Source organism: Pholcus phalangioides, unplaced genomic scaffold (genome assembly GCF_987345545.1).
Source record: "Pholcus phalangioides strain wild (caught in Gottingen) unplaced genomic scaffold, Ppha-v1.0 ptg000011l_1, whole genome shotgun sequence".
Taxonomy (NCBI): Eukaryota; Metazoa; Arthropoda; class Arachnida; order Araneae; family Pholcidae; genus Pholcus; species Pholcus phalangioides.
Window position 1 is genome coordinate 20,198,627 of NW_028301604.1, and position 16,218 is coordinate 20,214,844.

Sequence of the window (16,218 nt, forward strand, 5' to 3'; positions counted from 1 at the left end):
CTCTTTGCTGTTTATTAGAAGACTGCATCAAAATATTATCCAATGCATTTTTAAATAATAACATGAAAAGAAGAGATGACAAATTGAATACCAAATCCTCAATTAAAAGAAAACTTGCCACTGTAAAACCATTGTTGACTAACTTATAACTCAATATTCATTATTTGCAATTTTGACATTCCGCAGATAGCATGTTTTTTTTTTTACCAGTTGACAATATTATACCTGGGTATTGTTATCCCCTCCCCATTCATCATGTTTCACAGTCTGGTGCATTTGTGTTTTACTATCTGTCATTGCAATTATTTTTCCCCAGTGTCACAGTCTCATTTCGCCGAATTTGTGTTTCAGTATCTAATGGGCCTATTACTTTCCCCCGCATCATATTATACACTGTCCTGCTTTGTTGCATTCATGTTTGAGTATCTAAGATGAATTTATTTCCCTGCATCATGTTACACCCCATCTGTATTGCTGCATTTGTGTATCAGTATTTGTTGTGTCTATTTTCCCCTGGATTCATATTATATGCTGTACCGTTTTGCTGCATTTGTATTTTTGTGCTTGTCTAATTAGAACAGTTGAAGAACTTCATGTGACAAAAATTCCTACAGCTGTTAATTTCCCTTCAAATAAGCTAAATAATTTGAATGTATTTGATAAAAATTGTTTCAATGGTGTATATCTTTTTAATATATTGCCTTTTACAATTTTATTTGAAAGTTAAAAAATATAATAGTCCTATTAAAAATATAATTTAAAAAAAAATCACTTGGAAAGTTTGACATTAATTTTAGCTGAGAATTTCCCTTCGAATAAGCTGAACAATTTGAATGTGATTGAGTTTAATAAAGATTGTTCCAAAATGGTGTATTTCTTTTTCATACAATATCTTTCACAATTTTATTGAAAAGTTAAGTATATAATAGTCCTATAAAAAATATATATATAAAAAAACCACTGCAAAAAGTAATATTTTTTTTCCTGATTTTATAAGAAATATTCAACAAAATTTCTACAAGTGCAAAAGATTAGAAATCAACGTTTTATTTCCGGATTAAATATTAATTATATATTACTAATTAATATTTCACATTCATTACACGAGCAGTAAAAAAATTATTTAATCTCTGCTTTTATTTAAAAAACAAACAACTTCCTATAGAAACTACGAGTTGTAGATGTGAGAGTAAAGCACAGTATGTATACACTGTAGGACCCAGACTGTGACATCACGAAAACATGTTTCAGGCTTATGGTATCTAAGAGGCTTTGGTAGTATGTAGTATACATAGAAACTAAAAATGGTCCACCCATTTTGCGTTTTTTCCCGTGCTCAAATCCTTAGCTGTTCCATGTATTATTAGTTTATTTTCAAAATTATGATTTTTAGCTGAGAATAAGGTGAGCATTTTTATCTATGTTTTATGGGACATTTTATTTGGCTGCATTGGTGAAAATGACAATTTTGTGAAGTTTCTGAAAAATTTAACTTTAATGTGTGTAATATTGTAATCTGGTTATTTTAACATGAATTGTGTATCGATTAAAAGTGTCTCGTTAAACATTATTAAGATTTCTATTTCCTTAATCTATGTTTCATATCTTTTCTGACATTTACCCTGGTAAATACCACAAAAATATGTCAGGCTTTAAAAAAAAGGCACCAAACTAGGTTAAGCCATGTTTCAGGAATTTAACCATTTAAAAACCGAACTATCAATGGAGTAACTTTTTGATCTGAAATTTAGGATTTTGGGTCCTTTTATATGCCTATTCATAGATCCAATTTGAAATTTGAAAAAAAAAATTATCTTTGTTTTCTATGATGTTCCATAAATGTAACATTGGCACTTCGGGAGAGGTGAAAGTGGAAACTGGTGCTACCTGTAAGTTATACTTGTACAATGATTTTTCTGCCAATATTTTTGGAGTATCGTTATGATAAACAACTTTCTAATTTATGTCACCAATTCACAACACTTACCCGTTTTATTTATCCTAAAAAAATATTTACCAATAATTCATGATTTATTTCTAATGTTCATGATCATATGGAAGTACTCTTGATGAATTCATTTTTCACTTAGCTAACATACATAATGTTTTTTGGAACACAGCATACCATCCTTACGTACATTATAGACACAATATAATGTCTATTGAGTGATCTGACATCCATCATATATTCCAGTTACAGCAAGGCTTTTGGTGAATATTCAAATTCTTCTTTATTTGTAGAAGACTTATAACTGCTATTTCAAATTCCAAATTGAAAAATGCATGTGCCTGACCAGTTTCTCATAATTCATTATGTATAATTCAACAGGATATAAATAGCATATTCAAAGCATTGCTGAACAACTACCACCATTTATCAATTTTTAGTTGCATCTACAACTTTTGAGATGTTTGCCTATTACATCTCAACACTACCCATCCTTTCATTATATTTTTTTCAAAATTTGAGACTGGTATTTCTGTTTCACGCTTGTGAGAATATGACTATCTTTTCACATAGGTCAATGGTTCATGAGTGTAATAGTTTGATGTAACACAACTGCCACCACAGCAGAGAAAATTTTATTTAACACACCGAGTCATTGGATTTGTAATCTCCTTTGAATCATCTTGAAGAATAAGCTTCAGAAGCTTTTAATAATTTATCTTCATCATCACAAAATTTATCCAGCATTCCGCTGGAGCTGTTGTTACCAAATAATTTTTGAAAATGTTTACATCCGTGACCCAGGTTCAACAGCGGATAACTGGCATATATTTCAGTTTGACTAACTAGTCTGCCATTCAAAAGAGTGTGAAAAAAAAAAAAGTGCACCCAATATAAGCAATCTAAACCAAATGGCTCATTTTTCCATCTGGAATCTAATCTTTTTTCTCAATCGAATTCGCCCTTCAGCACATGATGGCTTTTAATAAATAAACGGCGGTTAAAACAAAAACATCAAAGCAGCCTGATACACACATCAGATACTGGCCACAAATTCTACTATCTTGAAAGGGCAGTAGGGCAATGTTCCATAAATGAAACATATTTTTGAACGAGCTTAGTATATTCATGTGTAACAGTACAAAGAAAGTGATTTACTTAAATTGACATATTTAGTAGTTAAGACATACAAATAATTTTTAATTTACTTCAAAATTGAAATTTTGGTACATTTTAATCAAAATATAGAGAAAAATCCCAAAAAACGTCAAAAAAAAAATTTAAAAATTTCATCGAAAAAGTTTATATTAACTTGAAGTTTTCGAACATAATTCAAAAAATATTTTATTTCTATATATTCTTTTCTATACATATGATAAAAAAAACCAAAACATTTGAATTAATTTTTATATGGTATTTTTGCAAATAAAAATGATGTTCCATTTCTGGAACATTGGCCATTAAATGGTTAATATCATAGTTGGCTAAAGCATTGTGCTAGTATCTATCATCCATCTATCATCCTGTATCTGGCCAGATCCACATTCTCTGGGAAAAATTTTGTTCCCAAAAGACCTAAATGCAAATACTACAACATGAAAATTGCCCAAAGAGGTGGCTGAAAAAAATGACGCCCATAAAAAATGTGGATGTCAAATATAACCAAAATACAGCAACCCAATATTTAAAAGCATATATCACCAAAAAAAATTAATAATACACTGCCCATAAAAAAAGATTATGGTTGTCTTATCTAAGTATGGACAGCTTCTCGATTTGTCCCACTATGTCTATCGTACTTCCTTTTAAACGTATCAATTGGGTCAAAATTCACAACACCCGGAGGTAAGCTATTCTATTTATTGACAACCCTATTGGAGAAAAACTCCTTCCGACACAACAACCTGGAATTACAACCTCCATTACAACCTCCATAGTGGTGTGCCCTTGTCGAAGAAGTTGATTGATGGTGTATTAATAACTAATGGTCCATTCTGTTGAAAATTTTGAACACTTCGATAACAATCCCGATACCTTGTGTTCTTTCAGTGTAAACATATTCAAGTAATCAAGTCTTTCTTCAGAATTCAAGCCTTGTGTGCTAACAAGAATATGCATGGCTCTTCTCTATACCCCAAATGGTCCCCAAAACTGAATGGACAACCACGCACTCGTTAATGATAAACATCATGCCCCATTCATTTGCCCATGCTGTAATCCTGTTTGAGTTGGTCTGGAACAACTCTCTATTTCTTTGATTCCCGACTACCCCTATTAGTTTCACGTCATCTGTGAACTTGCTAACAATCCCATCGATACCCTGATCAAGTTTATCGATAAAAATTGAAAAATGTATGAGGCGAAGAACACTTCCTTGAGGGACTCAAGTTACGCTTCAAGAGTTTACCATGTTGGACCCGATCGAATGCATTCTGGAAATTAAGACAAACTATGTAGATGTTTTTGCCATTTCCCAAAGCCTTAGTCACGTGATCATAGAAGCAAAAAAGGTTGGTTACACATGACTTCCCTCCCTGAATCCATGCTGGTTTTCTGACAATACATTATCTTCATCTGTCAACTTCACCAATTGTCTTTCGATAATAATTTCACAAATTTTTGAGAGGGTGCTTGCCAAACTCACTGGACAGTAATTCAACATGGTTTCTCTACTACCCTTTCTAAATATCAAAACCACGTTAGCAAGCTTCAAATCTCCTGGGACAATACCCTCAGCAACTCTACTTCTGTAAATCCGTGCAACTGGCCCCACCAGTTCATTAGCACATTCCCTAAGGACCCTAGAACTAGGATAAATATCATCTGGTCCCAGTGCTCCGCTAGCACATGCATTTTTTTTAAGTTTTAGTACTTCCACATCTTGCAATATTATTGAGGACTTTATCACCCTCCATGACACATCCTTACTTTGGATATCACATTTTCTATTAAAAACTGATGCAAAAATGTCATTGAAAGCACTACACATGCCTACATTCTCTTCACATCCCAGATCCTTCTTTCGAGAGTGGGGAGGAGGGCAACCGTCCCTTTACATCCATTATTAATATACCTGAAAAATGATTTTAGGTCAGTGTCAATGTTATCTGCCAACCTTGATTCAACATCTTTTGTATTATCCCTTATTGTTTTCTTCAATGCTCTTCTTTTTTCAGTAAATGATGACAGGTCATCTCTTCCACTCTTGTATTCTCTGAATACCTTTTTCTTAAATCACAAAATGGTGCACTGATGCCTCAGACAATACCACCCTCGGTGACGGCTAGAGACCGACCAGGACTACGGCTATTGACCAGTGAGTGGAGTGTGATAAAAGCATATACAATCCCTTCCGCGGCCCACGCGAGAATGTAAATATGCAAATTCTTTGACTTTAACAGTCAAAGTGACTGTGAAATGATCAAGTTTAGATGCAGACTCTGGACATTAGGACCACATGCACAAAAAGTCTGTCCTCACTGGTGTGTGAGCATATCAGAGCCTCTGTCATCTTACTCACCTGTCTGTCTATCATTCCTGGGCATTCTGATTCCAGATTTGCATAGCAGTGGTTAGAGTAAAACTAACACAAGCACCAATTTCAAGGCATCATTAATCATTGTCCTACTGTGCTGTAGTCATCATGAAAATTTCAAGTCATTCAGATGCTTTTTTTCCTTGGTGCCCACATTTAATTCTTTTTCCCCAATTTTCCTCCATTTTTTGAACTTGAATATCTCCATGAATAATGCATTTAGAAACGTGGAATTCTTTTTGTTTATATTAGGAAAGACAGAGAAAGAACTTTCTGATTGGGTTTTTGGGCACACTGGGACTGTATGTGGAGTCCGTTTTTTTTTATTTTAATAGCTATACAACCCTTTGAAATATGAATGACATATCTGAGTTCTACACGTTATTTGGATATATTTTCTAATTGGAAGTATGCCTCTAGGATCAATAGTTCAGTAGTAAACTGCTGCATGTGCTGTTATCTATGAACTCTGTATACATATGTGCCAGGAATGCCAGAACCTTTGTGCTGATGTGAAGAAAAAAAATTAGTTGTTAAGTCTTGTGCAGAAATTATCCAGAGCAATTTGATTCTGAACATCATATATTTATTAACAGAATAACTATTTACACTGATCCTCAAAACTGTGATTCCACACTCAGGAAACGTAAGTTGACATCTCTGTAGTACATGATTTACACTATCTCTCTGGTTTCTCTTTTGTAAACCCTTATACATGTGGAAAAAGAAATTTATGAAATGTATGGAAAATAGCTTCCAGTTTTCTCCTGTTCTTTCCACGAACTTCTCTTGTGTCATGACATCATCAGAGCATCTGCACTATTGCCAAACTCGCCAAGTCCATCACCAACTTGTGTGATTTACAGGAAAATGCATATTTTGGATCTAATTTGGGAAGCTCAAGCACTTACATGCACTCAAAAGCCTTCTGTGTGCAAATTGATTTCTACTGTGCTATTTCTAATGGGGATAAGTGAAATCTATTAAGACAGGAAAAGAGTGAAATTGGAATACATTGGAATAATATCTCTGCTATATAACAAACACCTTTGTTTACGAAGATTTTGTTTGTGGTTGTTTTAACTTTGGCTAACAAACCTTTTAATTGGCATGGATGCACTTGATAATACACACAGCCACATTGTGAGCCAAATTTTCACTCCAATCATTATCAGAGTTATTCTTATTTGAGCTCAAACCTGATTAATTTATTGTATTAATCAAGTTCCCCTTTATGTACGGAATCACTTCCTCTATACCTCTATTTCTCTTTCAAAGAGCATTTGAGCTATGTTATGTACAAAAAATTAAGGTAAGAGAACATTAATTTTAAATAAAAGGAAGTTAAACTAGAATGTTTTCAGTGCACATGTTTAAGACTCTTGGCACCAAACTGAATAGTCTTTACATTCTAGGAACTTAATCTTCATCATACTTGAGACAGAGAAATGAGTTGACTACATCATATATATCCAGAAGGGGAGAATCGCTCCTCCCAAGAGTGGAATAAAATAAGAAAAATTGATCTGTCCCAGAAAATACGGGATGATCGAACAAACATGCACAATAAATCAACCCTCAAGATATATTGTCCAGAATCTGCGTCTGCACCTATGAACCCGATTGGGTTGTGTACTGTAGTGCAAAATAAGATATTCAGCCCTTCATATTCCCATAAATTCTCCTTCATTTGATTGAAAAGTAGTTCTTTTTAGCCTTCGGTCGGTTTTTATCATATTTTTATGGTTTTGTTTTTTTTTTATTTTAGTGTAGATCAAACTAAACTATTTTTTATAGAAATCTAGGGGAAATCGTGTTTTGGCTGACAAAGATTTCAGCTACTGAATGTGATTCTGGAATGAATTATCTTTGTTATCTAAGGTATCACTGTATCATGGTTGGTAAAAATGTGTATGCAACAATGTGATTCACACCTTTATGAATTTACAGAATTAAAATTAGTATATCTCTGTGTAACATTGATAAAACTGATTATAATTGTTGATTAAGCCTTTCAATAATATATAAATAATAAATTTTCTGATCCAATTTAAAAAAACAAACAAAAGATATTTTGACTAATACTGAATGAAAATAAAAAATTTTATTAAATACTGAAAAAAACAACTTTACACTTACATTTTCATGACCAGGACAAGCTAGAGAATAGCTCTGGGTTGATAATGGATGCTCATCACAGCTAAGCTATTCAAAAATAAATCCATTCAAGTAAGCTGCTACTTCAACTTAAGGCCCGTTTACACGAGGCAAGTGCTTTAGTTGGTAACTTAATTTTAAGTTGCCAAGTACGATACAATGTATGCAGACGATAAGGGCCGTTTACACAGCTTTAGTTGGCAAGTGCACAAGTGATTTAGTTGGCAAGTGCGCAAGTGATTTAGTTGGCAAGTGCACAAGTGATTTAGTTGGCAAGTGCACAAGTGATTTAGTTGGTAAGTGAATACAAACAGTTCTATTTTTTTCCGGTTAAGTAGACCTAAGCGCATGCGCCACTGGGCGTGACCAGCCGCTCTTGGAGCGGTTTTTGCTCTCTCACAGAGGGGTTTATTTTGATCTCAAGCGTGAACCTGTTCATGCTCCGTCGTCTCCTGAAGTTTTGCTAGAATTCCGCGGAAATATTGGATGGTGAGGTGGCCAGAGGACACAACCCTCAAGTTTGTTGAAAAATATCTTCGCCATGAATGTTTCTTGAACTATAGAAATGAAAATTACCTTAACAAACAAGCTAAAAATTATTCGATGTTGGAAAAAGCTATGGAATATTCTGTCAATGTGATGTTAGGAGTTGAAAAAAATTGAAGATTCAAAAATATATATCAGGTGTGGAGGATTTATATATTAAAAACTGGAGGGGGGTTTCGAATATTTCTCTCGTCCAGAACGAATTTGCTGCTATCTGTTGTAAAAATACATGATCAAATATTTAACATAAAGATATCATCTCTATAGATTAAATTAAAAAATAATAATAATTTCGAAATAATTTTTATGTTTAATGAATTTTTATTATTTAATTTTTAACCCTTAGAATTTCCTACCAATGCCAAGAATCTTCTCCCATAGTTTCGGCTTACATAATTCATCTCCTCTTTAACTTCGATTAAAATATCATATAATCGATATTTACAACTTAGAGGAGAAATAGAGAAATCTTATATTTCTTCTCGGTGACTTACATAAGTTTATACGTTGTGTATTCTTTTTTCCCCTCTTGGGTAAGTGAAAGTGAATAAATTTATATTCTTTAAAAAAAATATCATATAATGTGGCTCTGATCACAGTATTCGTAAGTTCTACCTGCTTATCTTCATCCATCGTTACGAAAGCTATGAACTTTAAAAAAAGCACTTCTCTGAGCCAGATAAATAAAAAATTATTACTATTATTCTCCCGCGCCTCTCTCTCTCTGTGGATTTGAGTAGACTGAAGCGCTCATGCGCTAACTGCACTCTCCTCTGTAAAAATTATCCATTGAGCATCTAGTTACCACTTACGTGTGGACACTTTCAAGAAGAATCGGTAAGTTAAAATTAAGTTACCAACTAAAGCACTTGCCTCGTGTAAAAAAAAAATGGGCCTTAATATAATACTTACTGAGAGAGAAAAACACAGTTATACATACCTACTGTATAGCAGTATTCACTATACAGTAGGTTGAATGAAAGATTAGGTAAAACCTACATCAGGTTCAAACTAAAATTCATTGTTCAACATTTGTAGATTTGGGCTTGACGCCAGTGGCGCTCTATCAGCCGTGCATTTTGTAGCATGGTATCAAGCTTAAGACTCAAGAGGAGTACCAACAGGTCTAAAAACTCCAGATGCTGCTGCATGATGTCATGATGAAGTAGATACTCAACTGTATGCTTTGTGTTTGTTTGAGCAATTTTTTTTTTTGAGTATTCTGACTTCACCATAAACAAAATCAGGTTTTTACCTTTTAAAATGAAGTACATTTTCATTCAAGCTGCTGCATCGTATTTTCTGAGAAACTGCTAAAATAGATTTATTTCGGCTGGCTAGCAAATTGATAAACTTCATATTCAAAAATTACTTGTCAAAAATAATGATTAATTTATTAGGGCTTCATAATTAAAATATATATTTAAAGTAGCATGTACAGTGTTAACTTCACAAATAATTTTGGCAACTTTTTGATTTTGCCATACCGAAATCAACTTTGCATGATTATTTTATTTATGTAAGTGCCAATTGTTGCTAAAGGTTGTACAAAACCTATTTTTTTCTTAACAATCATTTTAAAAATTGAGTGTTCTTTCTAAATTTTTATAAAAAAGGGTACAAAGTTACCCTGGGATGGAGTTAATTTGCACAACATTGGAAACCATGATAGATACAGGATCAGTGCAAGTAACCTCATTATTTCATTAGTTTATCATTCCATATTCATTCTAGGCCCAGAATTGAAAAAAAATTTATTATTTTACAATATACTGTGAATTAAACACTTAACACAATAACACAATCTTATGATATACATAATATAACCTTATCAAAGCAAAATAATTGAATACAAAAATAATTTTTCATGCAAGTAGGTGATGAAATAAATTCTAGAAAAAAAAGTAAGTATTTTTTTAAACTAAAAAACCAGATTGATTAAAAACTTCACCAGCGCCATTGAAACTCTTGGGCATTCTGGTTCTCTAGTTTTGCTGACTTTTTGGAATACACAGCTTACAAGATAAAAAAAAACAAGAAAAACTTTTATTTACCACTTTTGATCGGTCTTACATATTTCCAAAATAACTTAAATAATAACTTAGCAATTATTGAGTAAACAGTAAATGAAGAACACATAATTAAATAACTAACATGTTTTCACATTATGAAAAATTGAATTCCCTAGATCCTGGGATTTATTGTAGTTCCACCAAGCTCCAGAGTTCAGATTCAGGTTAAAAAAAACCAGCCTATTTCTCGACACACAAACAGGTATAATGAATACTGTTTTCAAAAAGACTCCTTCTGCGATCCTGAACTGCATCTTAACCCTTATAATGTTTATTTTTTTGTTCCTCCTTCAAAATGAAATGCATTCTTTCTTTCCCATGCAAAAATTCACCAACAGTGGAATTCACAGTTAAATAAAGAAAATGGGGTAAAGATATTATATTATCACAAAAATTAGAAACTTTGCCTGGTTTTAATTCATACAAAAATTACCACGTTTTCAAGACAAATAATTCAATTGGTCGAATGGTCGACGCGTTTCGGCTCTTCAATAGAGAGCCGCCATTAGGACCTCGTGGTCAGAATTCACATGAATCAGTCGTGGAGGGGTGATGTTTATGTGTGGTCGTCCGGAGAGTTCGCCTTTGTATTTGCTGCATCCGAGTGGTCTTTGGATGCGAATTGGGGAGCCATCTGTTGCAAAGTGTTGAAAGTTTTGTCACGACTGAGGTTAATAAATCCTGTCCAAGCTGACAAAATAGGTGGTGTGTTTCTTCCATCATTAACGAGGAAATTCTGGCATGTTCTGATGAACTATCCCTCGAGAAAATTCAATTCAGAATTGTGTGTTGCTTTTTTAAAAACAAACGCTTTATCAAAATCAAAAAAATTTGAACGTTGTCAACAGTCTTGGGCAATAGCCAAACTATCCGTCTGTCCCTTCTCAACATGCTTTCGGTGTTCGAGAACTCGAATATTTAGATTTCTCCTAGTTTGGCCAATATATCCATTTTCACAATTCTTGCATGGGATGAAGTAGATACCAGATTCTTTGGAGGGTGAGATCTTTCAAATGGGAAAAGGTGAGTATATTTGTTGGCTGGAATATTGTATGGAAGTCAAATTTCTTTAAGATAGATCATGAAACTTGAAGAATCTAATGGAAGAACAACGGTATTAGAAAACTGTTTTGAGTCAGCTGGGAGTAGGTTCGTGGTGCATGTCTGGGTCATTTGACCCAATCTAAATGACCCAGACATGCACCACGAACCTACTCCCAGCTGACTCAAAACAGTTTTCTAATACCGTTGTTCTTTTAATTGTAATTTTTTTTTACATTTGAGCCTAATTGTTTTAGTGAATACATCGTAAGCTAATACTAATACGTATAAATTGTACTTTGTATCTTAATACTTTTTAGGTGTGTGTTGTATTCTTTATATGTATATATACATACATATTTATTCTCCGTGATTAAGTGTTGAGCATTTTATTTTACTTAATTTTTTTGTACAATCTTTTACGTATATTTTGCGTTGTAATGTATTTTAGGTTATTTTAATTTCCTGTTAACGCTTCTCATTGTCATATTTTTAAGTGCTATTATCTAGTTTTTTGCAATAGTGTTAGTATGTCTCGATCTTGAATCAGTGCTGTGTAGAGCTTGCGACAGGAGGTTCCCTGATCTAAGCGGATAGTAGCTGATAGTTTCAAGTGTAAAGGGTGTTTGTATAGGGCAAGGTTAGAACTCGAGGTCGAAACGTTATAGGAGAGAGTCAGGGTTTTAGAGGGCCCGGGTATGACGGAGCCACCTGTCATTGAAAAAGCGATCTCCACCAACAACACACACAACAGTTTGGAGAGTGAATGGGTGGTCGAGGATAAGATAGAGGTGGATAGCGATAGGTGTTCAATTATCTCAGATTTTATGGTTGGGGAAACTGAAAAACAGGGTGTGTAGGGATTTTTATGGTTTCATTGTTGTCTTCCTGGGGGAAGATTAGCAACGTGAGATGTTTTTCATCATTGAAAGTTCCTTCGGCAGGTAATGCTGTGGGTCGGAATGAATCAGGTAGGCACAAATATTAGTGAGCCTCTATCAGAGTACCGGGACTTCCTATTATCTGCTCTGGAGGGGTTCAGATGTGGCAGTGATTCCAGTACTGCCAAGGAGTAGTACGGGTATAGGAAGAGGATCCACCAATTCAATGCTCCTCATCCTGCTCCTCTCTTGGGGGTCATGTTTTTGGAGCTTTCCGGTTTCACTGATAGGTGGCTTCGTCAGGATAGGATTCACCTGAATAGGAGGGGGAGGGGGTCTGTGAGGTTTAGAATAGGCTTAGATCAGGTTTTTACTTCCAGACCAGGTAGATGGGAAACGTAGCATCCGAGTGGCATGGTGGTAAGATGCTCATCTACCACCGTGATGGTTGCTGTCGCTGTCCTGGGTTCGAACCTGAGCTAGGATATCGATAAGGGGCCGTTCAAGTATTACGTCATCATGGATGGGGGGGGGGGTTTCCGATTTGCTGACTTTTGATGACAAGGGGGGAGGGCGGTTTGGATAATGCTTACGTCATCAATCACCCTTTATGAAAATATGAGTTAGGATTAAGAGGGACAGAGCTGATGACGAAATTTTGCTGACAAGGGGGGGGGGTAAAAATGGCTAAAAATTTGCTTAAGTAATACTTGAACGGCCCCTAAGATATTTTCCCTAATGAACTTGAGGCGACCACCAATAGACAGCACCTCCATTTCTAGCCCATCTAATTAATGCCAGTAAATTGCAGTATAGCGATATGGCCAGAGTTGGTGCTTGGTGAAGTAGTAGGTAGATGGGAATGTGGGTATATAGTTAATGATGATACTAACAGTATTGATGGGGAACTACCCACCTCTGATTTAGATGGCTTCTCGATTGACACTAAATAATGGGGCAAATTGAAATGTGTGCTAATAAATGCCATGAGCTTGAGTAATAAGAACGATTTTTTAGAAACTATGATAGCTGGAAAGGGTCTAGACTTTGCAGCCATTACACGTGTCACCGATCGGCCACCACATCTGTTTTGTGTTGTCAGATTTTGTGATATATTTTGTGCAATATTAATTCTTTCACGAAGATATGTAAATTGATGCGGAGTTCAGTGCTATGCCTTCGCCCTTGTGATTGGTTTCCATCACGAGGCATTATGGGAACGCACTCGTATAAATACCGGATATACAGAGAGATGCTCACTTCCGACTTACTTCTTCCACTTGAAACCATTATCCAGTTATAAAGGAGTCTTGTCCTGCTGAGGCGAGTTCCAGTTGATCTCTCAATCATAGTCATGTGCTAAATTGTGGAAAAGGTGTGCCTTGGCACAGCTAGCATCTCGTTGCCCATTCTCACATGATAATATAACGTCATCTTGGTCCCATCCACTATGTGGATTGATTGGTAGCCAGACCGGCTGCCTCTGGACTTCTCCCAACATCTGCCTCATAGTGTCTCCTGCTCAGTGGCTGACCGGTAGCTTCAACGGGTACTTCGACCTACAAACCCATGTGAATCAGGCTCCAGGGTTTCTCTGACTACTTGGCATGCGAAAGACCAACTATTGATTGAGACACTTTGGACTGTCTTATGGACAATGAGAGTGAAAACTTGTGTTTCCAGTTGTCAGGACAAGTGGTGAGAGCATTCTAAATTATTGTTACATTATAATAATGTGTTGAGAGAGAAAAATTAACTGTGATAATGAGTGTGTAAATGTTAAACTAAAATTTAATTGTTTAATAGAATAAATATTTATTTTATAATGAATAATGTGTTCTTTTCATTGTTGTCATCTATTCAATGATCAATACAGGATTTAACTTAATAATGAACTGGGAAATGCAAGTTAAACGTTGCATTTAATTTGGGAGTTCGACCGGGATTAAATGCAACATTTAACTTACATTTCCCAGTTCAGTATTAAGTTAAATCTCCTTCTGAAAACTTGATAACTCTTGCAACGTATGTTGTCAAGGTTTGCACTCCAACCTGGTTTGCTATCAAAATTGACCCTTCCTGTAAAGATGTAGCACAGCACCTGTTCAAACTCATAGCTTCAACTAGGTATTTGCCCCCAGAACTGGAAGACAAAATATATCCTGTAATTCTCAGGGAAATATTTACTTCACACACCCTGAAAATTTATTGATCGCAATGTTGATTGACTCTGAACCACACATCCGCGAACTGGTAACAGGTTGCATTTTGAAAGCCTACAGTATGCAGAAAAATAGACTTCGACCGTTTCAACTTCCTGTTGCAAAATTTTATGTATCATCTTACATCGATCTCATTGACTGGCAGAAGGAGAATATATCTGACCCACTAGTATTGAAATCCATACCTGACAAAGATATCCAATTGTTTGTCGCCCAAAAAAGCCAAAGAAGATCTGCCTTTACTATGCCTGCCATGTCACACACAAGCTGTTGAAAGGGCGGTCAAAACTGTGACAGAAGCTTCAGCCACATTGTGCAAAAAAATCATAAAAAACCAAACAAAGTCTCGAAAAGCTATACCGAAATTCGATAGTAAGAAAGATTTTTTCACTATTTGAAATGTGATAAAAATACTATAAATGCCATTTTTTAATAATGAACCGGGAAATGCAAGTTAAACGTTGCATTTAATTTGGGAGTTGAACCGGGATTAAATGGTAAGAGTAATTAATAAATTCAATTGTAATTAATGAATTCAATTGTAATTAATGAATTCAATTGTAATTAATGAATTCAATTGTAATTAATGAATTCAATTGTAATTAATGAATTCAATTGTAATTAATAAATTCAATTGTAATTAATAAATGCAATTTTAATAAATGCTTGTAATAAATCATGCAATTTGTATTTGTTTTATATACACATTTTAAAACTTTTTTAAAACCTTACTGTAACAACTCATTGAAAAGACGTATTTTTTTCAAAATTTTATTCTTTAGTCAATCTGGAGACAGAAGATAACCCATTCTAAAAAAAATTTATATGTGAGCTAAAGACATCATTTGGCACCCTTTTCTTGCTGTGCCTGATGGAAATTAAAAAAAAAATCTCCTTACAACGGTGACCCACCCTAATGTACGTACTATGAAGTATTCCTGGGGGAAAAAAAGAAGTTTGGTTCTTGGAGAGAGAAAAAGGGTCTTCAGAAGGAAATTCAAAAATTTTCAGTGTCTCAGATTTTCAAGACACTCAAGAAGGTAAGACTGCATGTACATATTGATTTACTAAGAAGGAATTATTTGTATTCATTTGCATATTTTGTATTGAAAAAAAAATTAAACTTCCTTTTTTTTAAAATTTAATGGACACATGAACATCTGAATCACAAAGTAAGAATTCATTTTCATTTTCAGAATCATACCAAATTATCCTTAATTATGCACACCCTGTATTTATAGCATAATATACATATTATTTGCTACTAATGAGTGATATTCATCCTGGACTCTACCACGAAGCTGGGCTAGAAAAGATCTTGACAACCGGATAAGTCTGGTGGCAGAGCTCTAGTGTTCAGTAATATTCATTCTAAACATAATATCTGAAATGTAATGGCAAAAGTAAATGAAACAAGCAAAATTGATAAACTTGCTTACATTTGATTTCCTTTGCAAAGCATGAAAAGGCTGTTTCAACTTTGACATGATCATTCTAGCAGACTTTATACCTATTGCATTAAGACTAGATGAATCTTCATCCTTCTAAAACAAAAAAATTTAAGTATTCAATACCAAAAAAAAAACAAAAAAAAACCATATATATGGAGATATATATATATATACCGCATTCTTACAATAGATCTCGACTGCATTCAGGTAAATAATCATAGGTCTAACAGGATATATATATATATATATATATACCATATATACATAAAGTATATTAAATGTGGAAATACTGAATAATGGTTAATTACATAATACAAAAAATATGTTTAAATTTGAAAAAAAATTTCATTCTTTTAATAAATTCC

The 16,218-nt window shown here is 34.2% G+C and overlaps 1 protein-coding gene across 4 annotated transcripts in view; it reads right to left on the minus strand.

Moving 5' to 3' along the window:
* The window catches only part of FER (tyrosine-protein kinase Fer), a 132,500-nt gene that overhangs the window by 49,582 nt on the left and 66,700 nt on the right, over positions 1–16,218 (minus strand). For 3 of the 4 annotated variants that reach the window (XM_089239241.1, XM_089239242.1, XM_089239244.1), the window contains 2 exons: positions 15,842–15,946; positions 7,623–7,688 (listed from right to left, as the gene is read on the minus strand). In XM_089239241.1, the coding sequence (XP_089095367.1) occupies positions 7,623–7,688; positions 15,842–15,946 (171 nt within the window). The remainder of the gene's footprint in view (positions 1–7,622; positions 7,689–15,841; positions 15,947–16,218) is intronic. The other variant, XM_089239243.1, reaches the window with a different exon arrangement.